Here is a 25,519-nt window from a genome sequence, read left to right as displayed (position 1 = left end):
GACGTCCCACCCTGGTTATTCCTTCTTCTCCCTGCTACTGTTGGGCATAAGATACAGAAGCTTGAAAGTGCGCACCACCAGACTCAGAAACAGCTTCTTCCCCTCTGCTACCATGCTACTGAATTGCACCTAGCATAAGTTAGGGTAAAGTTTCCCTTCTATGTCATTCCGGACATTAGACTTGGTCTCAGGAATTGTTGCATTACAATCCTGTATTCTGCACTCTATCTTTTTCTTTGTCTTCATGGGAATACTTGAGTGCGGCTTGATCTTATTTATGTATAGTATTATCTGAATTGATCGGAAAGCATGCAGCAAAAGCTCATCACTGCAACTCGGTACACCTTATAATAAACCTTGCAAAAGAGAGTTCAGAAGACATTCTCCTGGATATTGTCTGGAGGGCCCTTCATTAAAAGGAGAGAATGGACAGCTGGGTTTATTCTCACTGTAATATAAGAGGCTGAGCGTGACCTCATTGAGGTTTATAACATTATGAGGGCCATTAATTGGTTTATTCTGAATATTTTTCCTCCAGGTCGGTGGAGTCAAGAACTAGAGGGCACAGGTTTAGCTGAGGGGAGAGAAATTTAAAGGTGATCTCAGAGGCACATTTTTGGCAAATTGAATATCTGGAACAATGTGCCAGAGGTGATGGTAGAGGGAGATAATATTAACTTTTAAAAGGCATTTGGACAAGTTCTGAGATAGGAAAGTCGAGAGTGATCCAGGCCTAAGTGTGAATAAAAGGATTTCACCGAGATACATATCATGGTCAGCATGGCTGAGGCTTGCCCATAAAGCCCATTTCTTTGCTGTAGTTTTTTAATGATTCTAATTGGCTTCTTGCAAGTCTATTTTATATAAAGTGATCCCTGTTATCAGTGCCTGAACATATTGAAAAAAAAACGATTGTTACCTTTTGCAATCAATATATCAATGTACAGGATGTGCCAGGTTGAATTTTTCCCATTGATCAAGAGTAGAGATTGGCCAATTGCAGGTAGATTAACATCATCTTCACTGATCTTTTCCTTGACATCCACCATTCCAGTCAGGGTATTAACACAATATTCATGCAGCCAACAGCAAATCAGACTTTGAGCTTCCTGCTTCAGAGATGAAATTTCTTGTATGGCCAACTTCTGATCTCTTTGCAAGGCTTCTGCAATGTCCTGAATTGCTTCCTGTTAGTTAAAGGAAAAGGATCGTGGATACACTATATTCAAAAGCTTAAGAAATGAAAAGAGTTCACATGATGAGTCAGTGTTAGTGTTGTTACAACTTACATTTGTACATTTGCTAATGCACAAAACGTTCCTCATGTTTTGACAAAATCTAATATCAAGCAGTGAGAATTAACGGGATCAAAGGCTTGGTTGGAGATGGGCTTGATGATACTAAAGGAGGTCAGAAATAAAAGGTAGAGAAGTTTGCGTTAGGAAATCCAAAGTTTAGGGTCTGGGTGGCTATAACAATGGCCTCTAATGGGGATTATTAAAATTGATGCGTAAAAATTAAAGACTAAAGAACAGTACAAATAACTTGGCGGATTGAAAGGATTGAATAGCTTGGAGGGTTGGAGGAAGAGATGACAGGACAGGAAAGGTCAGGACAGGACAGGAAATGGTAAAAAAATTATTGGAGAAGCGTAGGATTGCCAGCATGGCTTTGTGTAGGGGGTAATTATGAGTTTGATTGAGATTTATTTTGAGGTGGTGACTTAGATGCTTGATGAGGGCAAGTCAGTGGATGTTATATACATGAACTTTAGACAACCCTTGATAAGGTCCCTCATGGCAAACTGGTCCAGAAGACTATCACAAGGGATCAAAGTTTGTACATTGGAAACAAAATTGACTCAGAAGATAGAGGGTAATGGTGGCGGGCGGTTTTCTAAAATGAAGTTTGTGACTAGTGGTGTTCCGTTAGGATCAGTGCTGGGATTTATATTAGTAAGTTTGCAGCCAACACAAAAATTGGTGGAGTTGTGGATAGTTGGGAAAGTTGCCAAAGGATATCGAAGGACAGATTTATTGGAAATTTGGACAGAGAAATGGCAGACAGAATTTAATCTGGACAAATGTGAGGTGACACATTTAGGAAAGTCAAACGCAAGAGCAAAATAAACAGTAAATGGCAGGGCCCTTAGCAACACTGATGTCCAGAGGTATCTTTTGGTGCAAGTCTACAGCTAACTGAAAGTGGAAACAATACAGGTGGATACAATGGTAAAAGCAGCATACAGCACTTTTGTCTTCATCGGTCAGGGATGGAGTATCAAAAGTCAGGAAGTTATGTTGCAGCTGTATAAACATTGGGGCTAGGCCACACTTGGAACATTTTGTGCAGTTCTGGTCACCATAAAAAAGATATGGAGACAAGATGTACAGAAGTGGTCCACTGGGACTTTGCAGAGATTGAAGTTTTTTAGCTATTGGAGTCTGGTGATAAGCGTCTTATTTAGCTACAAGGCTGGAGAAAATTTGTTTTTTTTCTCTCTAGTAAAGGAGGTTGAGGAATAACCTGATAGAAGTATCATGTTGGTTAAAAAGCATCATTGTTCACAGAGACATGGTGGGCCACAGGGCCCCTTACTGCGCGATATCATTTTATGTTCTATGTTACCATCTTAGGTCCCAACACGTACTGCAGCCCATTTCCCCCCCACAGATGCTATCTGACACAGTGAGTTTCTCAAAGTCAGATATTTGCTCATGATCCCAGCATCTATAGGCCACCTGTGTAGAAAGAGCCATCGACTTGCACAGTGAATGTGTAATGCAGATGTTTCTGTTATGTGCAAAGGCTTACACAATGTAAAATGTGTATAGCTTTGCATTTGTATGCATAATTCCTGACCTGCAACTCATTAACACATTAAGTAGTTTTGGTGTGGATCAATTTATTTCATGCGCAAACAACACACCCAAGGTATCAGCAGTTGATGATTGGCCGAGTTAAGAAACAGATGCATATCAGAAAGCATACATACATGCATAGCTTGAAACATAAACTGCTATGCACACAACCACAATTATAACAGCGATGGATCAAGGTGAATACCTGCAGACTCTGAAAGACTTCAGTTCTGAAAACAGGTTAGTCAAGAGGAGTCAAGTGTTTTATTGTCCTATGTCCAGAAATGGAACAATGAAATTCTTACTTGTAGAAGCACAACAGATATAGTAAACATATTAAATATATATAAATAACAGAAAATAAATAGACAATAACAGTGCAAGTTCAAACATAATGTCCCCAAGTCTATGTAGTTCGGAGTCTATTTGGAGGGTGTAGTGTTTAATAGCCTGATGGTTGTAGGGAAGAAGCTGTTCCTGAACCTGGACATTGTAGTTTTTAGGCTCCTATACTTTCTTCCTGATGGCTGGAGTGAAATGAATGTGGTGTGAGTCTCTGAAGACGCTGGCTGCTTTTTGAGGTGGCGTCTCAAGGTAGCATCTCTTGTAGATCCCTTTCATAGTGGGGAGGTCAGTACCCATGATAGACTAGGCAGTGGACTACATTTTGCAACCTTCTTCATTCCTGGGCATTCAAGTTGCTGAACTAGGCCATCATGCAATCTGTCAAGATGCTCTCAACTGTACATCTGTAGACGCCAAGACAGTATTCGTTGACATTTCGAATCTCCTCAATCTTCTACAGAAGTAGAGGCGTTGATGGGCTTTCTTTATCATTACATCAATGTGCTGGGTCCTGCACAGATCTTCAGACATATGCACGCCCAGGAATTTAAAGCTTTTGACTCTCCACCACCGTCCCGTCGATGAAGACAGGTTTGTGGATCCTTGTTCTTCCACTTGAAGTCCACATCAATTCCTTGGTCTTACTGACGTTGAGAGCAAGGTTGTTGTTCTGGCACCATTTAGTCAGTCAGTTATTTAATCAAAACTAATTTCACTGGAGTATGTAAGATTGTAGACATGATATCTTAAATAAGAAATGAAAAAAAGCTAATGCAAGAATGACAAAAATAGTCAGTATAAGCATAAAATGTATATACAGGAGTTTAGATGCGGCACAAGAGATCTTTCGCAACAGATATAAAATGTTAAATCCACATATTAAGATTATATTTTCAAACCGAGTCTCTGAAACAACAGTACAAACCTTAGGGGAAAAAAACATTAGTAATTGATCGGGATTGTTTTCATTAATCACAGCCACATAAGAGAATTCAAATTACCTTTTGCTTATTTAGGACTACATACATGAAGGCACGTCCACATCTTGCATGCACATGGGCTGGGTTTGCCTTTAAGATGGTGCCAAAGTCAAAGATTGCTGTTTTCTTCTGATTAAGATATGCATAGCATCGAGCTCTGGTGAGTAATGAAGCTTCATCAATACCCCCTAGAATAATACAAATATAATGTTTCAGAGCTTTACAAAAATTAAATTTTAAAGTAACACTTGGCTGAGCCAGACACCTTGTGTCACGTTTACTCCAGAAGCCCCTTTTACCTACATTCTCACCAATCATAACCCGTGTGCAGATAAGGCCAATTAGTGCGTCTGACCTTGGAGTTGTTATTGAGCTCTTGTGGCTGGACCTACTCGTGAGGTTGCTGGCGAGTCGCCAGCGGTGACAGGCTGTATGCAAAACCAACGTGGGCGTGAAGGTGCCACAACTTTGTTTTCAAAAATTGAATTAGTTGCCAGAAAAATTTGGCAAGAATATTATTTGAACAACCTTGCCATCTTTAAATATCCATGAAAATTATTGTTGAATTTTGCAGTGTTATTCATTTTAATGGAAGGGAATCGTTGAAGCCCATCCAGACGTTTTGATTCTGCCTCGGCGATGGTGTGTTTGTTAAGTGATTTGACTATGAGTGTGTCATAGTGGTGTCAGTCTATAAACAACAACAGAAGTTGCATCTTCTTTGACTTTCAGAAGGGATTGGATCATATAACCTCTCAAATATTCCTTTTACATTGGCAATAATTTAGCATTTTTAATCAATCTGTAAATCATTCATTTATTCACAAAATGCTGGAGTAACTCAGCAGGTCAGGCAGCATCTCGGGAGAGAAGGAATGGGTGATGTTTTGGGTTGAGACCCTTCAAACCATTTTGCTTTGCTCCCACTCCTTTCTCGATTAAAAAATAAATTAAAGTTCATAAGAGTATCTGAAGTTAATTCAAAGGTTCAAAAGGGAGGGAGATAATAAGACAACAAGGGACTAAAGTTCTCATCTCCACTTTTATATTGGAGAACAAGTTACCAGTAGTCAATAGTCAATAGTCAATTTATTTGTCACATACACATAAATGTGCAGTGAAATGAAAAATTACCCGCAGTTCAACAATAAGACCAATAAGAATAATCAATAAAAATGCAATAACACACACAATCATAACCAACACCAAACAAAAGAAACATCCATCACAGTGAGTCTCCTCCAGTCCTCTCCTCACTGTGATGGAAGGCCAGAATGTCTTTTTCTCTTCCCCTGCCGTCAAGTGTGAATCCTTGGTATGTTGTAATGCTTTGGTTTAATTTGATGTAGCATTCTGGATACAATTTCTGTTGTTTATTGACTGACCACCACTATGACACAGCTATAATAGAACATAGAACAGTGCAGCACAGAAAAAGGCTTTTCAGCCCCTAATGCTTGTGCCGATCACTTATCTACTTGAAAATAACCCATATCCCTCCATTTTCCTCATATAAAAAAGCCTCTTAAAAACCACTATCATATCTGCCTCAACCACCAACCCTAGCAGCATATTCCAGGCACTCACCACTCATTGTGTAACAAGGTTGCCCTGCATATCCCCTTTAAACTTTGCCCTTCTCACCTTAAGGAGATGCACTGTTGTACTTGAATTTTCAATTCTGGGAAATAAGGATTCTGAATGTTAATCCTATCTTTCCCTCTCATAAAATGTTATATACTTCTATCAGGTCTCCCCGCAATCCCCGGTGTTCCAGAGAAAACAATCCAGCCTGTCCATCTCTCCCAGTAGCTAACACCCCGTAATCCAAGCATCATTCTGGTAAACCTCCTCTACACCCTTTCCAAAGCCTCCACATTCTTCTTGTAATGGGACAACCAGTACTGCACACATTACTCCAAATGCGGCCTTAAAGTCCTAAAAGCCGCATCATGACTTCCTGACTCATACTCAGTGCCCTGACCTATGAAAGCAAGCACCCCATATGCCTTCTTTACCACTCTGCCTAATTGTGTTGCCATGTTCAGGGAGTTATGGACTTGGACCCTAAGATCCCTCTGTACATCACTGCTGTTAAGGGTGCAACACCTCACATTAAACTCCATCTGCCATTTCTTTGCCTATTTCTGTAGTTGATTTACATCCTGCTGTATACTTTACAGCCTTCCTCACAGTCCCCGACCCCAGCAATCTTGGTGTCATCTGCAAATTTAATAGCCAATCCGTCTATGTTTATGTCCAAGTCATCTATATAAATGCAACACAACCCTCAGTCTTCTATCGGTAAATTAGGTCCGAATCGATATGGTGAAGTCAGTGTTAATCTTCTAGATCAACCTACAATAGGGAACTTTATCAAAAATCCATGTTGTCAACATCCATTGCCCTACTCTCATCAATCACATTTGTCACCTCATCAAAAAATCTGATCAAGTTAGATAACGTGGCATTATCTTGCTTTTCCAACTGAATGCCTCAGCATGGCGATCTTCATTTTTGGAATGTATTATAAAAGGATTTGATTTGAGATAATGGACAAAATGTGAATTAATCATACACTTTAACTAACAATATGTTCACCAAGACCCCAGCCATACAAAAATTGCTAGTCTTATTTTCCCATCATTAAATGCAGCTAATTTATTAGTGTTTGGAAGCATCTCCGACAGCTGAGATGCATTACATAAAACTGAAGCATTTCTCTCATTAGCCAGCTGTTAAAAACTACTCAAATTCAAACAAGGCCATAATCACTGACATTGGCAGATAAGAGAACAATTCAATTTCCATTCTATTGGCTTCCGTTTTGTTTTGATTAAATGCTTCAAATTCAAAAGCTATGTGCAGCTAGTAATTAGATTGTGGCCCAGTCATAAAAGAGTGGGTGATTGATGGTTCAGATTAAAGCTACAAGGACAATGACCCAACTATTTGCATGGTTTGCAGGCTAGCCCCTCACCTTCAATCCAACATAAATTTGAGCTTGTCCAGAAGTACATTCTCCACTTCCTGACACATTCACCCATGATCCCTGTGCTCACTGACCAGAAACAGCCCCCAGTCGATCAATGCTTCAATCTTTAAGTAATTATCCTGGTGTTCAAAGCCCTTCATAGCCTTCCTTATCTCTAATCTCTTTTAGCCCTGTAACACTGTTCCTCCTGCCTAGCCTCTAGTGCTTTCCCCACTTCCTTTAGCCCACCCTCGGCAACAATTTTCTGACTTCTGCGTCCTCATTCCTTTCTCAACCCTTGTAAGAATAAATTAAAATATAACGCAACATCCATTTTAATCTAAAAACAGCAATTATTATGCCATTCGGCAGGTGTCCCAGACACCCGATGGGAGGCCTCATTTCAAGTCACAACCGATCAATCATTGCTGTTTAGTGTGGCAAGCTTAGTGAATTATTTTGGTACCAGTGTTACTCATTAATACAGATTTCATCAGATTAAAATTGAGACTGCTATTGCAGATAGTATTGAAAAACTTATTTCTCCACAGCCCAATTTAACAGTCTATAAGTCACTAATTGTAGTTCAACCAGCTGCATTCACCCACCCACATTGAAGCCATTAGAGAGCGAGAATGATTGCTTAGAGCTTCTTTTCCATTCAATATTATGGTATACCAGACCTGGACCTGTTGGGCCCAAACCTCTCCTCCCCCCTCCCCTCCATCCCTCCATCCCCCCCACCCCCCCTAGGAGATAGATTTAAACTTTAAAATGTGAATAACTTAAAAAATATAACACCGATTTCAATGAAACTTCTTCCGTTGGCACCAAAGGTACGACAGTGAGTAAGGTGGGCCTAAAATTGTCGTGCTATCGTGTACCGTTTTGGCTGTGGTTCAGGAACAAACAAACAAACGAGAGTTTTTGTATATAGATAATCAATAATAATTCCATGATTTCAAGCAGAGGTGGAGGAAAAGCAATATAATTTCAAGAATGACACAAAGTTGTGCTGTGACTCATGGGGTCAGGCAGACCTGCTGAGTTACTCCAGCATTTTGTGCCTTTTTTGGTAAATCAGCATCTGCAGTTCCTTGTGTGTACAATATAATCCCAAGTCAGTATGTGTAGGAAAGAACTGCAGATGCTGGTTTAAGGTAGACACAAAATGCTGGAGTAACTCAGCGGGATAGGCAGCATATCTGGAGAGAAGGAATGGGACTGAAGAAAGGTCTCGACTCGAAACATCACCCATTCCTTCTTTCCAGAGATGCCGCCTGTCCCGTTCAGTTACTCTAGCATTTTGTGTAGTCCCAAGCCAGTCTGTGTTTTGGGTGGAAAATGAGATGGCACAGCTTCCATGTGCCTACTGCACTTGTTCTGGTGGCAGAGTTCAAGAGTTTGGGAGGTGCTGACTTATAGAGTGTGACATACATGACGTAGATAGCATACACTGCTGCCACAGTGGGGAAGAGGTGGGTGGAGTGAAAGTTCAGATGATAGATGGCTTGCCTAGCAAGTGGCTGCTGTGACCCAAGTAATACAGAGCTTCTTGAATCTTGCAGGATCAATACTCCTCCAGCCAACAGGACAGTCGTCCATTACACTCCTGATTTGTGACTCTACTTGGTGGGAAGGCAAAGGAACATCCAGAGGCAGGTCACTGGCAACAGAATAACCATTTCCTCGGGTACCTGGTCTGTAACCAAGGTAATTTTCTTAATTTTATGATCAAGTGATTTAGAATTATGCAATAACCAGCAAACATAACAACTCCAACCTTAAGATCAAAGGACAATGCTTGGGCCTGGGCACTTGCAAGAGTTCCTTAAGAAAATGGCCTACTCCTGAAAAACAACATCTCCAACAACCACAACCATCTTCTTTCAATTTACTCCAACCACTGGAAAGTTCTTCCCAATAACCCCCACCCCTCAAACTAACAGCCCACAATACCCAATCCCTTCAGTTTTTCAAGGTTCCTTGATTGCACATTTGGTCAAAGTAACATTTACTAGAAAAGTATATGTGGTGGCTGAGCAAGACCAAGTCGAGTTTTGATCGCATGGGATCCAGGGAGAGCTTGTTGATGGGATAGGGATTTAGCTTGAACGAAGGAAGCAGAGGATGATGGTGAAAAGTTGTTATTTGGATTACACGCCTGTGACTAGTGGTGTGCCTCAGGGATCACTGGGCCCATTGTTTGTAGTTGTGTCAAAGGTTGCAGGGGGAAGGCAGGGGAATGAGATTGGGAAGGGTAAATAGATCAGCTGCGATCGAATGGCAGAGCAGACTCGATGGGCCAAATGGTCTAATTGTGCTCCTATGTCTTATGGTTTATATCAATGATTTGGATGAGAATGTATAAGGCATAATTAGTAGGTTTGCAGATGACACTAAAGTGGGTGGTATTGTCGATGGTGAAGATAGATATCAAAAATTAGAGCAGAATTTTGATATGTTGGGCAAATGGGCCAAGGATTAGATAATGAAGTTTAATGCAGGTAATGCAAGGTATTGCCATTTGGGAAGTCAAACTAGGGCAGGGTGTTCACATTGAATGGGAAGGCCCAGGGAAGTGTTATCGGGCAAAGGAATTCAGGAGGGCAGCTACATAGTTCCTTGAAAGTGTCATCACAGGTAGATAGGATGGTCAAGAAGGCTTTCAGTACATTGACCTTCATCAGTCAGGGTACTGAATTTAGAAGTTGAGATGTTAAGTTACAGTTCAGTTTTGGTATTTGTGCTATAGGAAGGTTGTTGTTAAGCTGGAAAGAGTGTAGAGAAGATTTACAAAGATGTTGCCAGGACATGAGGACCTGAGCTAACGGGAGAGGTGGGCAGACTAGGACTTTATTCCCTGGAGAGCAGGAGGCCAAGAGGTGATCTGAGAGGTGTATAAGATCGTGAGAGGAATAGATAGGGTGAATGCAGTTGTTTACCCAGAGTAGGGGAATCAAGAACCAGAGGACTTAGGTTTAATGTGAAAGGAGAAAGATTTAATAGGAACCCAAGGGGCACTTTTTCCTCACTAGAGGATGGTGGGAATATGGAATAAGCTGTCAGAGGAGGTAGTTGAGGCAGGTACTGTATCATATCATATCATATATATACAGCCGGAAACAGGCCCTTTCGGCCCACCAAGTCCGTGCTGCCCAGCGATCCCCGTACATTAACACTATCCTACACCCACTAGGGACAATTTTTTACATTTACCCAGCCAATTAACCTACATACCTGTACGTCTTTGGATCACCAAGACATTTGGACAGCTACATGGATAGGAAAGGTCTAGGAGAATATGGGCCAATTGCAGACTAATGGGACTAATGTAGATTGGTGTCTTGGTCGGCATGGACAAGATTGGCCTAAGGGCCCGTTTCCGTGCTGTAGGACTCTATGAGCAGAGTTCATTGTCATATGCATACATATGGTGAGATAGGTATAATAAAAACTTGCAGCAGCATCACAGGCACATAGACTCAGACAAACACATAGGAACATAAATGACAATTTTTGAAAAGAATAAAGTAAAAAGAAAAAAAATTGTGCAAAAGAAAAAACATTAGTGCAAAACAATCAGAAAACAAAAGTCCTGGGTACTACAGGAGAAGTTTCACGGTGCTCTATTGCTCTGGTGCTCAGGTACGATCAAAGATACTAGAGTAAAACAAGATGGACCACTCCGTTGAAATCGCCTATACTGAAGTGTAGTACGCAAAGGAGCCATTTTAGTAGGCAAAACCCACCGTTCGCTATGCCTCTCGCAGTGTAATCAGTGTTTTGGGGGAACAGTATGTGTGATTATACCATTAAAATGCAGAATATATCTCATCTATCAATTCACAGATTTTTGTTATTTTTCTTTTTAAATGTTTCTGCAAGTTTCTGCCTACTAAAATGGCGTCATGACATACTACTGTTTTTAGGGTTGAGTGGTTTATCTTGTTCCTCTAGAATCTTTGGGTATGATAAAAGTTGTGTGGGTGAATTCAGGGACCTGATAGTTGTAGGAAAGTACCAGCTCTTGAACTTGGTGGTATCTGACTTCAGGCTTCAGTTCCTCCTGCCCGATGGTAGCAGAGAGAAAGGAAGGGGGCGATGGCATAGATGTCGGGGATCATTCATGAAAGATGTTGCCTTCTTGAGGCAGTGTAAATGTTTTCAACAATGGGGTGGGCTGTGCCTGTGATTGACTGGGCTTAGTCCATCACTCTCTGCAGCCTCTTGTGTTCCTGAGCGTTGGAATTGCCATACCAGGCTGTGATGCAACTAGTTAGGTTACTTTCTATAGTTTATCTGCAGAGGTTTGTAAATGTGGTGACATGCCCAATTTTATCAAACTATTTGAAGTAGAGAAGCTTGCACACCTTTATCGTGGTTACTTCTATGCACTGACATGGAATTTATATCCAGGAATTTGAAGCTGCTATCCCTCTCCACCTCCAATGAAAACTTGTTTCTGGTTTCACAACTTCCCTTTCTGAAGTCAATTGGTTCTTTTGCCTGGAAGACAACGAGCGATAGGTTGCCATTGTGGCATCTCTCAACCAGTTATTCCAGCCCCCTCCAGCGCACTTACTTATTTCCACTCAAGATTCAGCCAACCACAGTGGGGTCATCAGTGAATTTATAGCTGGCATTGGAGCTTTGCATTGCCACAAAGTCAAGGGTGCAAAGAGAGTAGGGGTCTAAGCACACAACTTTGAGGTGCAACGGTGTTGATGGTCAGTGAAGAGATGTTACCGATCAACGTTGATTGAGGTCTGCTAATGCGGAAGTTAAGGATCCAGTTGCAAAAGGCAGTACAGGGCCTATTTAGCACTATTACCTCTGTCATATGTCCTGCCCCCAGTACCAGCTTAGTTGGGTCCCCTGCTAAGTGCGAAGAATTCTCTAAATTTTTCACTAGCAAAGTTGAGAACATTAGAATGAATATTTCCCCTCCCACCCGTGACCTAGCTGTCTCACTGGTCTGTTCGTCTAAATTGGACTGTTTCCAACCCCTCACTCTATCCTCCCTTGCAAAGCTTGTCTCCGCTATGAAACCTGCAACCTGCCCCCTTGACGCTGTCCCCACTGCCGTTCTGAAGGATGTCATTGCAATAGCCGGTCCCAGCATCCTCTCTATCAACAGTTCTCTAGCCACTGGCACTGTTCCAACCTGTTTCAAGCACACGGTGGTCCAGCCCCTCCTGAAAGAACCTAACCTAGACCCCACCTTGCCTAGCACTACAGACCCATTTCCAAACTGCCATTCCTGTCAAAGGTCCTTGAAAAGGTAATTCTAAATAAACTACTGCCTTACCTACACCAAAATACCATCCTGGAAAGTTTCCAGTCAGGTTTCAGGGCCCACCACAGCACAGTCTGCCTTGTTGAAGGTACACAACGGCCTGCTTCTCGCCATTGACACCGGCGACTGTGCAATCTTGCTCCTCGACCTCAGCACAGCGTTCGATACAGTGGACCACACCATCCTTATTGACCGTCTCCGGTACGGGGTTGGCGTTGATGGCACTGCCCTGAGCTGGTTCATTTCCTACCTCAGAAATAGGTGTTTCTCCATCAACATAGGCAATTATTCCTCTTCCCCAGCTATCCTCTCCTGCGGGGTTCCACAAGGCTCCATCCTAGGCCCCATTCTCTTCTCTCTGTACATGCTCCCCCTCGGCCAAATCATTCAAAGGCATTAAAGTTTGACAAGCAAGTCAACGCTGTGGTAAAAGCCAGTTTCTTCCAGCTTCGTACCATAGCTAAAATCAAACCATTCCTCTAATTTGACGACATTGAAAAAATCATCCACGCATTCATTTCCTCCCGCCTAGACTACTGCAATTCCCTATACACTGGGATCAGCCAATCATCCCTGTCCCATCTGCAATTGGTCCAAAACGCCGCAGCGAGACTCCTGACGGGTACCCGTAAAAGGGACCACATCACCCCAATTCTGGCCTCTCTCCACTGGCTCCCAGTATGGTACAGAATCAACTTCAAGCTCCTCCTATTCACATACAAAGCCCTAAACGGGCTTGCCCCCCCCATATCAAAAATCTTCTAACCCACCACTCTATCTCCAGGTCCCTCAGGTCGGCCAACTTGGGGCTACTGACTATCCCGCGGTCTAGGCTCAAGCTCAGGGATGACCGCGCTTTTGCGGTTGCAGCTCCTAGACTGTGGAACAGCATCCCTCTCCCCATCAGAACTGCCCCCTCCATCGACTCCTTTAAGTCCAGGCTCAAAACCTATTTCTACTCCCTAGCGTTTGAGGCCCTCTGAGGGGGCGCTGTGAATTGTTAATGTATGTGCTGTTATGTTTGTGTGCCATTGTATGTTCGTTCTTAGTACCTGAACTGATGTACAACACTTTGGTCAACGTGGGTTGTTTTTAAATGTGCTATACAAATAAAATTGACTTGACTTGAGCCTGGTGGCGAGTTTGGAGGGGATGATCGTATTGAACGATAAGTTGTAATAAATAAATAGTAACCTGTTCCTGTTACGTGTTCCTATTATCCAGATAGTCCAGAGCAGATTGGATACTGTTGACTTATAGCAATAGGCAAATTGAAGCAGATCCAGGTCATTCTGAGACAGGAGTGGATTTGCCGTAACATAACCAAGTAAATGGAAAGATTTATTTTCTTTCAATTCAAGATAGTGAGAAGGCAGTGTCATGAGCAATTTTGACAGAGGCCTGACACGTATTACTTATCATTTGTCTGTGTGTTGCCAGATATGGAACTCAAGTTACTTTAGTATTCAAAGAATTGCAGAAATGGGAGTGAAACACACAGTAATCCCCAGAGGCATTTTCACCACCTCTTTTCCAGCTGATTAATTAGATCTTTAACTGTTTCATATGCTGGTTATTGAATTTGATCAATTGAAGAATACATCATGGAAACTCGCCCTTCAGCCCCGTGTCCACGCCGACCATTGAACATCCATGTGAGGTTCAATGTGATGGTCAATGTGATTCCACTTTGTCAAACACTACCTACACACTATGGGAAATGTATACAGGGGCCGATACAGATGTACAAAACTGCACGTCTTCGGGATGTGGGAGGAAACCGGAGTACCCTGAGGAAATCCATGGGAGAACGTGGAAACTCTACGCAGACAGCACCTGAGGTTAGGATCGAATCAGGGCCTCTGGTGTTGTGAAGCAGCAGCTTTACCAGCTGCGACACTGTACCAACATTTCCACTGGATATCAGGTTGGAATAGTTTCAGTCCAATCCACTGCTTACATTATTCTCATGAGTGCAATTGCTTTTGGTGGCCCTGCAGATTCAGTGGTACTGGAAGCTTTGGTATCGTAGAGCTACCAACAAGCAGGATAGCCTTAGTTAGCAAAAAACTCCAATGATAAACTTTTAAACAATTCAAAATTAAAACTCTGCTTATAAATAAAATAAATAAGAAACACAGATGTGCTCTGGTGTCTTTAATCAAGGATGGTGACCCCATTCAAAAGCTGAGGGGCTGAGTGTATACTAAGTGTGGCCCTTCACCGTAGGAGATTTGTGTTTCACCCATGAACTCTACTGGCAGAGTAGGAAGTCAGTTGCACTGGCATCAGATCTCCAGCACTATCCTCACTGCTGTATGACAATAAGCAGGAGTATAATTGAGGGGGGAAAAAATGATCCTCGTATTGAAGGGAGCTAGCAGTTCTGTATTGAATCACGAGCCTTAAGATCAGCATGTTCAGGCCAATATCGACAATAATCACAAGGAATTCTCATGATTCACCCTTCCAGAAACAACCTCTTTGCAGCAAAACCCAAGTATTTGTGAAGGTGCCCCGAGGGCCAATTATATATTTGGTGCCAATAACTACACATGCTATAAATAAAAAAATAACATGGCTTGTGATTGTAAAGAAAACACGTCAGACAAGACACATTTATTTGGTTGCTTTGTTACCAAACAGAAAGGATGATGGAAAAATAGTACTCTTCCTTGGGTTTAATATTGTCACGTGTACCGAGGGACAGTGAAAAGCTTTGTTCTGCATGATATCCAATCAGATAATACCACACATAATTAAAAACATGTCAAACTCAAGTACAACCGGTAGAGCAAAGGGGATGATGGAAAAAGTGCAGAATATAGTTCTAGGCATTGTAGCGCAATAATTCTATAAACAAAGTCCAATATCTGCAATGGGGTAAAAGTGAATTGGACAGTACCCTGGCTTAGGAAAGGATTGTCCAAAAGCCTGATAATAAGGAAAAAAACTGTTCCCAAGTCTGATGGCGCACACTTTCTAGCTTCTGTACATTTTGTCCAACAGGAGCTTTAGGAGCCATTTTACATTTATTAGTTATTTTTGCATATTATTATTATTACCTTGTATCCTGCTGTACTATAGAGTTAATGCGATGCTTACGTAGGGGCGGGGCGGAGCTAGAGTGCGGGCAGTTGGGTACGTGCTGACAGCGTGTGTGAGCCGGGAGGTGCTGACAGAGGTTCAGCCAAAGGCTCCGCCAAAAGATTCATTAGCCAAGATGTAATCGGTTGTAGATTCTATTGCCAAGAAGATGAATACAGATTCCGCCAAAGTTATATCTGGCAATTCGTATCGATCGCATAGACTGTGGTAAGATATGGAATTTTACCTAGCAAATCAATAACCTGTCGATGACGAGATATGCCAATATGTTTATTGCACCTTCAAATAAAGACGACTAACTACTCAAATGTCCAGGAGGGTCTCTGTTCTTGATAGCTCGAGTTATAAGCTTATCGCTCACCCGGTCTATGCAAGTGGCAGCTTGGGAGCTAATTGATAGTCGAGAAGCTGGCCGCTACAGGAGCAGTGAGAAGAGAGAATGACCAGGTTGGGACGTCTTTGATTATGTTGACTGCCTTCCTGAGGCACCATGAAATGTAGATGGAATCAAAAGTGGCAATATAGACACAAAATACTGGAGTAACTCAGCAGGTCATGCAGCATCTCTAGAGAGAACGAATAAGAGACATTTCAGATCAAGACCCTTCATCAGATTGAGTGTAGGAGGGGGAAATCTAGAGGTATGGGACAGCACCGAACAAAGCAGAGCCTGCATCGATGACTCAGGAAAGATGGAGCCTACATTGTTGACTGGAAACGAGGTGATAATGAAGGGGTACAAACATTGAAACTAGCCTGACTATTAGGGTGGGGGAGGGATGAAAAGAGAGGGAATGCAAGGGTTATTTGAAGTTAGAGAAATCAATATTAATGCCACTGGGTTGCAAGCTGCCAAGCGAAATATGAGGCATGGTTCCTCCAATTTGCTTGTGGCCTCACTCTGACAGTGGAGGAGGCCTGGGCCAGAAAGGTCAATATGGGATTAGGAAGGGGAGTTAAAATGTTTGGCAACTGGGAGATCACAAAGGCCAAGGTGGACTGAGCATAGGTGTTCACCCAGTCTGCACTGGGTCTCGTCGAGATATCGGAGTCCATACTGAACACCAAATACAGTAGATGAGGTTGGAGGAGGTGCAAGTAAACCTTTGCCTCACTTGGAAGGACTCTGCAGAAAAAGGGGTGGAGATGGAAAGATGTGACGATTGGCAGGATCATGTTGGAGGTGGCAACAATTATGTGCTGACAATTATGTGCTGTATGCAACAGCTGATGGGGTGAAAGGTGAGGACTAGGGGGACACTTTCCCCATTGCGACTGGGAGGAGGGAGAGCAATAGAGGAGCTATGAAATACAGAGGAGATGTGCGAGTCCTCATTTTTGAGAGGTGGAAACCCCTGTTCTCTAAAGAATGAGGGCATCTCAGATGGCCTGGTATGGAACACCTCATCTTGGGCGCAGATGCTGCGGAGATGGAGGAATTGGGAGTAGGGGAGAGGGTCTTTTGCAAAGGCAGGGTGGGAAGAAGTGTAGTCTAGATAACTGTGGGAGTCAGTGGGTTATTTCACTTGGACGATCTCCAACACCTCCCTCCCCTTTCTTGATCTCACAGTGTCCATCTGGGATGTCTGGTATATGTGATGGACTGGGCTACATCTACAACTCTACGCAATTTATTGTGGTCTTGGGCAGAGCAGTTCCCAAACCAAGCTGGCGATGTAGCCTGACAGTGTGCTCTCTATGGTGTATCAGTAGAAGTTGGTAAAACATGTCAAATTTCGTCAGTCACTTGAGGAAGTAGAGGCATTGGTGTGGCTTCTTGGCTGTTGTATCAATTACCACTTCTGCACCATTAATGCAAATTGGGTAGCGTGGTGGAGTATATTCCCCAAAGTCAATAACTTCATCTTGCTGACAATTCAGGGTGAGGTTTTGCCTTGACACTGTATTACTAAGTTCTCCATGTCCTTCTAGTACTCCATGTCCTGCAAACTTGTAGATGGAGTTAGAGCTGAATTTAGCCACATAGTCATGAGAGCATAGGGAGTATTGAAGGGGACTGAGAACATATCATTGCGGGGCATCGGTGTGGAGAATTATTGTGGAGAAGGCATGCTCACCTATCCTCCCTGATTATAGTCTGTGGGTCAGAAAGTTGAGGATCCAGTGGCAAATGGTATTGCTGATTCTTCGATCCAGGGGTTTGGAGATAAGTTTGGATGGGATTATGCCATTGAAGGTACAAATATAGTCGATAATTAAGACACTAACTTAGGAGTCCTTGGCTTTCCAGAGATGAGTTTAAGTCAGGAAGATGGCGTCTGCTGTAGGCCTGATGCTACGGTAAGCAAACTGCAGTGGATGAGGACTGGCAGAGAGGCTGGAATTAATGTGCGCCAGCCTCTTGAAGCATTTCATGATGGTGGATGTGAGAATCACTGGACAATAGTCAATTATGTGACAAGTAGCCACTACTTCTTTCCTTTGCAGTGGATCTAATATATTGAGCCAAATGAAATACTCCATTAATACATTCTTGACTCTGGTCATGGGGCTCTACAACATTTAAACAGACCCTTTGGTCCACTGAGTCCATGACAACTGTTAAGCAGCTATTTGAATTTACTCAAATGGGATTCCATTTTATTCTCATTACAATAGACAATAGGTGCAGGAGTAGGCCATTCGGCCCTTCGAGCCAGCACAACCATTCAATGTGATCATGGCTGATCATTCTCAATCAGTACCCCGTTCCTGCCTTCTCCCCATACCCCCTGACTCCGCTAACCTTAAGAGCTCTATCTAGCTCTCTCTTGAATGCATTCAGAGAATTGGCCTCCACTGCCTTCTGAGGCAGAGAATTCCACAGATTCACAACTCTCTGACTGAAAAAGTTTTTCCTCATCTCAGTTCTAAATGGCCTACCCCTTATTCTTAAACTCTGGCCCTTTGTTCTGGACTCCCCCAACATTTGGAACATGTTTCCTGCCTCTAAAGTGTCCAACCCCTTAATAATCTTATATGTTTCGATAAGATCCCCTCTCATCCTTCTAAGTTCCAGCGTATACAAGCCTAGTCGCTCCAGTTTTTCAACATACGACAGTCCCGCCATTCCGGGAATTAACCTAGTAAACCTACGTTAACTTGACACCATTCCTAACTTGACACCATTCAGATAATAATCTGCCTTCCTATTCTTACCACCAAAGTGGATAACCTCACACTTATCCACATTAAATTGCATTACATTCCCATCAAACCCTCCATATTCTACCAAGACTACTATATTTGCCTATACTCCAAGTCCGCCATGATGTTGAGTTCATCTTCTATCACTGCCTCCATGCCTATGTATTTAGCAATGAGCCCTCAACCCCCTTCCCCCCCCCCGATGACCCTGGCTGGTGCCTCCAACACTCCTCTTCCTCTTGGAAACACTGCTCTGTCCTTTTATCCTGTCTCAATATTTTCATTTCTAATTGCTAACATGACATGAAGACGATTGATTTGTCTACTACCTCCACCCACTCCAATCTCCACCCCCACCCGAGAAAGTTCCAGATGAAAGGTTTCGACCAGAAATGTTGACCGTCCATTTCCCTCCACAGATGCTGCCTGACCCACTGTTTTCTTCCAGCAGCTCTCCTTTTTGTAAGCTCTTTCCGGAGCTGAAGAACCCTTCCATATTGCCCCGGTTATGTATCAGAGCCAGCATTATTTACCCACTTTATAATGTCCTCTCAGAGATTTTCCAGCTATGTCAACCCGTGGGAGTTGTGAAGATTCACTGCTGTAATTTCATCCATAGGTTACTTACTGTTGCACGGTCAATGGCTATTTTGCTAGTGCCCCTCTTTAAGATTTTCTGGATGAAAGATCTGTCATTGCTGCCTGCTTTTGAAAATGCCTCATTAAATTCTCACGGTAGCTAACCTTGAGCTTTGAAAGTACCATTAGCATTAGGTATAACAATGAAATGAGGTAAGGGATCAAAAATGACACCTGGATGTTAGCATCATGATTTGAAATGATGAGCAAATGGCTGAACTGAAGTGCCATTTGAATAATCGTTCCTGTTGGGCATGAACAGTCTTTAAAGATAGCTTCAGATGAACATTTTCAAGGCAATGTAATGCAGCAAAAAGGAAAACATTTGTTAAAAATCATGCAGATTCATGACACTGGAATTCCCAAACTTTTGGTTACAGATCAAAGCTCCCTTTGCTTTAATAATATATTCCTTTATTCGTCCCACACCGAGGAAATTTACAGTGTTACAGCAGCAAAGTGGATAGCAAGAGAGCAAGAGATCATTCATTATAAATAAAAGATACATAAATTGTCATCAGTTTTCTGTGTGTTCTTAGCTGTTATTGTTGACTCGTCTGCTGGGAGCAGTGCTGGTTGTGCAGTCTCACAGCAGCGGGAAGGAAGGACCTCCTATATCTCTCCTTCACGCACTTGGGGTGAAGGAGTCTGTCACTGAAGGAGCTACTCAGTGCAGTGACAGTGTCCTGCATGAGTCGTTGTCCTGGGAGTCGTTGTCCAGCAGCGATGTGAGCTTTGCCATCATCCTCCTCTCTCCCACCACCTGCACTGAGTCGAGGGGGCAACCCAGGACAGAGCTGGCATTCCTGACCAGCTTGTCGAGTCTCTTCCCTTCCGCCGCTGAGATGCTGCTGCTCCAGCAGACCACTCCATAGAAAATGGCCGATGCAACCACCGTGTTGTAGAAGGTCCTTAGGAGTGCCCCCTGCACTCCAAAGGACCTGAGTCTCCTTAGCAGATAAAGTCTGCTCTGGCCCTTTCTGTATAGCGCATCGGTGTTTTCAGTCCAGTCCAGTCCAGTTTATTGTTGAGGTAGACACCCAGGTACTTATAAGAATCCACCCTATCGATGTCCATTCCCTGGATGTTCACCGGTGTCGGGGGGACCTGGCTGCACCTGCGGAAATCTACCACCATCTCCCTGGTTTTCCCCGCGTTGATCCGGAGGCAGTTCCGTTGGCACCAGTCCACAAACTCCTTGATCAGTTCTCTGTTCGCCCTGTCCTCGTCGCCCGTGATGAGGCCGACGATGGCAGAGTCGTCAGAGAACTTCTGTAGATACGAGTCTGCGGAGCTGTGCCTGAAGTCCGCAATGTACAGGGTGAACAAGAATGGCGCTAGCACTGTTCCCTGCGGAACCACATTGCTGCAAAGTGGCAAGGGTATGGATGCAAATTTCAATAGGGATACCCAATTCACTGGCAAATTTAAAATCAAATATTACAGCCGCTTGTTAGAAAAGGTAATCTTATACGGCATAACAGATTACTTGGAAAGACGGCCATTACTCAAAGCTAACACAAATTGCCAAATATTTAAGGCTTAAACACTTCAAATTAATAGAGATGAAATATGACACAGGATGTTTTAAAATACATTGGAGTATTCCTTTATCAGCTCCCTGCAGAATCCTAGTACTTATTAGATTTATGGATAGGGAAAAACAAGAAAACATTTCATTTTGTCCTTGCCCAATACAGGTGCTCCTCAACTTACGATGGGGTTCTGTCTGAGAAACCCATCACAAACCGAAAATATTGTAAGTCGAAATGCATTTAATACACCTGATCATGTGGCCGGAAGCGAGCTGTGGCTCACTACCTTTGCCCCATCGCAAAGTTGAAATATCGCAAGTCGAAGTATCGCAAGCTGGAGAGCGTCTGTATATTCATGCATGAGTAGGAACGAACTGCAGATGCTGGTTTAAATCAAAGGTAGACACAAAATGCTGGAGTAATTCAGCGGGATAGGCAGCATCTCTTGAAAGATTTGGTGACATTTCTGGTTGAGACCCTTCTTCAGACTGAAGAAGGGTCTCAACCCGCAGCGTCACCCAGTTCTTCTCTCCAGAGATGCTGCCTGTCCTGCTGAGTTACTCCAGCATTTTGTGTCAACCTTATAATTCATGCATGAACTTGAGAGGAATCATTTCATGATTTAGTTATCCACGTTCTTGGTAAATTTTTCTTCCAGAATCAGAGGCTCCAATGGCAAGCACAGCCATAATCTTAAAGCATCAAACTCAACACATCAGGAAATAAATATGAACCCTTCATGGTTTGGTGAGATCATTTTGTAGAGGCTTAATTTTTTAAATACTATAGAAGCTCCAAGTACTTATTTCAATAAATCGTGCTCTTGAAATTGCTTCCAGTGGCTTGCACGCATTTTTATTTCTCTGAAGGAACTTCAAATTCCACACATGGCAAGAGAAAAAGAGAACAACAGTATATTTCTTAAAACTGAAGCTAACCCATTCAGAAGGGGAATGAGGAAGCCTACTTTTCACAACAAGGGTGATCAAACTGAAGAATTCGTACTCCTCCAAAGCAGTGGAGGCTGCAACAAATGGAGATTAAAACAGCAATCAACAGTTCTTGGTTAGCTATAGACAATTCATTCTTGAACTAACTGAACTATGGTTAATTAAGGGGGTGAATTACCACATCAGTGCTAAATGTTCCCAATATGGATTATTGCACCAACTTAGTGACCAAAATGAAAGAGCACAAATACCATGCTTTCAAGTAGGCTAATGGATAAAGTTCTCAAAGGTTCCAACAGTTATTGGACTGGTTGAACTACATGAAATTCCAAGTATTTCTGGATTAATTAAAATTCCAAGTATTTCTGGACTAATTAATTTTTTTCCCTCTCACCATACACTAACCCCAACTGTAGTCATGCTTTGATTGAGGTTTGGTTACTACTACAAATTTCATTTAAGAAAAATCATACAACTGCCACTAACCTGATGTTATGATAGCCAAAGAGAGATATGCCACTGCTTCCTTTACATAGGTATCACCTTCCTTATTTTGTAGGATTGACATGGCACTGGAATGACAATGTTGCTGCAGTAGGTCTCGATCTCCTTCTTTAAAGATGTCCATTATAGGCAGAAGACAGGAGGTATCCCCAATCTTAAGAATTTTCTTTATTAACTAGAAAAAAACAACAAAAAAAGATCTCAATGAATGGGTAGAGACTAATTCATCCATACTTTCTCAACAAAATAGCATCTTTTTAGGATCTGAAACGATCACGATGAACTATCTGGCCTGTCCAAGAATTATTTTATCCTATTTTCCTTTATAGCTCACCATCAAATCTTTCTTTCTTTCACCCCAACTTTATTTAACTGGGGAAATACAAAACACTCTTTGTCCTTGCCATATAATTTCCCTGCCTGAAAACATTCATGCAGTTATGCAAATAAGACTTAAAGGTATTTACAATCTCCATTGAAGAACTCAAATCCCATCCCAACGAGCTAAAAGGATAGAATTTTAAAAAAAGGTCATGGGTGACATAACAAATGCTGTGAAAACCGATGGTTCCACTGAGCACAGTTCGTTTTACACCTCTCACTTTGTACTAAGATGCCTATCCAATTCCTCATATGTATGTATCTGGTGAGGTTCTTTGATACAGACTAAATTCAAAATTTGTAAAATATGCACTAAACCGTAGACTTAATGCACATGTTGCCCTTGGACAGGAATATTGTCCATTGAAAAGTCTAACCCTGAAATCCCATTTCCTTTTCATTAAAAAGGGTTCATGACATTAAAAAGGTTAATTTATTGCCAATTTAAGACCAAAATTACAAATATAGGCAAACCATGAAAAGCGATTGGATAAAAATGTATTAGGCCATCGCAGGGAGCAAATACATTTTAGTTTCCAGTTAGAATGGGGAAACGTGGAGGTTTGCTGGGCTTGGTAGGGCATCGTAGACAGCATGGACAAGGAACCGGACGCGCTGGAAATCTGCCTGCATGATGTTCGACCAGGTAATCCTGCACTGCGGTATGCTCTCCCACCTGTCCACGCTACCTGCTGCCTGAGCCCCACCATCCTGCTCACACGCTCTTCCTCCACACCTGCTCGGACCTCTTCCTGGATGTCTCTCCTTGCCCTGGGTCTTGCCAACATGGGTCTTAGGGAAGTATCCCAAGCCCGCTCTGCCAGTTGCTACGACTCCCACCAATGCCTTTTGTCTTAGGCGCGAGTCTGCCACCTCCACTGCTTTCTCCGCCCTCCATTTCCTCCCTGTTCTTACCCGAGATTACATGGGCTGAATTTTTGTTAGAGTAGCGAAGGCAAAAAGGGGTAATCGAATCAAGTATACAAAAAATATGAAGATATTTGAGGGAGAATCTTTTATAGACAATAGACAATAGACAATAGGTGCAGGAGTAGGCCATTCAGCCCTTCGAGCTAGCACCGCCATTCAATGCGATCATGGCTGATCACTCTCAATCAGTACCCCATTCCTGCCTTCTCCCCATACCCCCTCACTCCGCTATCCTTAAGAGCTCTATCCAGCTCTCTCTTGAAAGCATCCAATGAACTGGCCTCCACTGCCTTCTGAGGCAGAGAATTCCACACCTTCACCGCCCTCTGACTGAAAAAGTTCTTCCTCATCTCCACCTAGAGGGTGACTGAATTCTGCAAAAGGCAGAAAGGCAGGTACTCACACATTTAAGAAATATTGAGACAAACACTTGGAAGAAACATGACATAAAAGGTGACTTGCCGAGTTCAGGAATATGGGATTATTATAGATAAGCACTTGCCAGATGCTGCCATGAGGTTGTCACAGTGGTTAAAACATGTATCCCGAAACAAGAGAATGGACAAAACATTTTCAATTTGAACAAATATTTGCCACATAAAAGGGCAGTTAAGGATCCATAAAGTTTCCCAAGGCCGGTAAAATACGAGATTGATAATGATTATGAAACGAACTCTTTTGAGAAGCCATCGATGGCACTCATTTCTATTCTGCAGTGTAATTACAGACTGAAGCTGGGCCTTAATTTGATAAAAGGAAAGAGGCAAAGCAACATGCTCTCATTCACATTATTCTCACTTGGAACTCAAGGTCTCAAAAGACCTAATAAACTGAAAACATCATGACAGCAGCCATGTGTTTGGAGGGAGATATGAAGTATTAGATCTTCTCTGAAAACTTCTTCCATGGCCTGCAAGGTCTCAACACCAAGCAGCTGAGCTGGTTATGATATCTCTAAACTAAAGATAAACAAGACAAGAACATGAAATCGGTGATATGGAAAAAGGCGATGGTGAGACCTGGTCACAAGACCATTGTGGAGAAGCTGTCTGATGCAATCAATTCCATGTTCCTCTGTGTAGGAAGGAACTTCAGGTGCTGGTTTACACCGAAGAGAGACAAAATGCCTGCCAAAGTAACTCTGCGGGCCAGGCAGCATCACTGGAGCGAAATGGGTGATGTTTCGGGTCTGAAGAGGGGGCTCAACCCAAAACATCACCCATTCCCTCTCCAGAGAGGCAGCCTGCCCCACTGAGTTATTCCAACATTTTGTGTCCATGTTTCTCTGTGCTTGAATGGCTCAGTAACAATAAATAAGATGCTACACAATCGGTTATATGGAAAATGGAGATGGTGGTGCAGCAACCAATAGCCCAGATACAATTGGACGAAGATAGACAAAATAGAAAAAATAGAAATAGACGGATGTGGACTGGAATATTAAGGTTGTACTACTTTATTGGAGGAGAACAGAGGAACAGCATAAAAATGGGTCTTGGCACCTTACGGAAAAGGGGAATGATACGAGAGCCTATGAACAACACTTTGGATCCTGGATTCAGAGATCAAAAGTGTAAGATTTGAGAAGTTTTCCCTCATTCTGAAAGCAACACCAAACCAAAGAGTTGCAGTTTGGACATTTTAAACGGGAGACTGGGGCTGATAGCGGAGAAAGGCTGCGGTCAGTTTACCAAGGGATGTCACAATCTGTGGGTCCTAAAATGGCCGCAGGACCTCGTGACCTGCCACAAGAGCAAAAACCTTACAGCCCAGTCTCTAGGTTTCTGCAAAGCCACGGCCAGAACAATGGATGGGTATTGGCCATGCAGAAGCTTGTGAAACCAGGTCGAAGTCCAGACACTGGGG

At 42.7% G+C, this 25,519-nt stretch overlaps 1 protein-coding gene across 1 annotated transcript in view; it reads right to left on the bottom strand.

The window, feature by feature from the left end:
* ttc34 (tetratricopeptide repeat domain 34) overlaps positions 1 to 25,519 on the bottom strand; it is a 73,806-nt gene that overhangs the window by 28,816 nt on the left and 19,471 nt on the right. The window contains exons 3-5 of the mRNA XM_078425433.1: positions 22,325 to 22,517; positions 4,208 to 4,374; positions 920 to 1,187 (exon numbers count right to left, since the gene is read on the bottom strand). Coding sequence (XP_078281559.1) covers positions 920 to 1,187; positions 4,208 to 4,374; positions 22,325 to 22,517 — 628 coding nt within the window. The remainder of the gene's footprint in view (positions 1 to 919; positions 1,188 to 4,207; positions 4,375 to 22,324; positions 22,518 to 25,519) is intronic.

This window comes from Rhinoraja longicauda, chromosome 30 (genome assembly GCF_053455715.1).
Source record: "Rhinoraja longicauda isolate Sanriku21f chromosome 30, sRhiLon1.1, whole genome shotgun sequence".
NCBI lineage: Eukaryota > Metazoa > Chordata > Chondrichthyes > Rajiformes > Arhynchobatidae > Rhinoraja > Rhinoraja longicauda.
The sequence above is the reverse complement of the archived record's forward strand: the minus strand, read 5'-3'. Positions and strand labels throughout refer to the sequence as shown.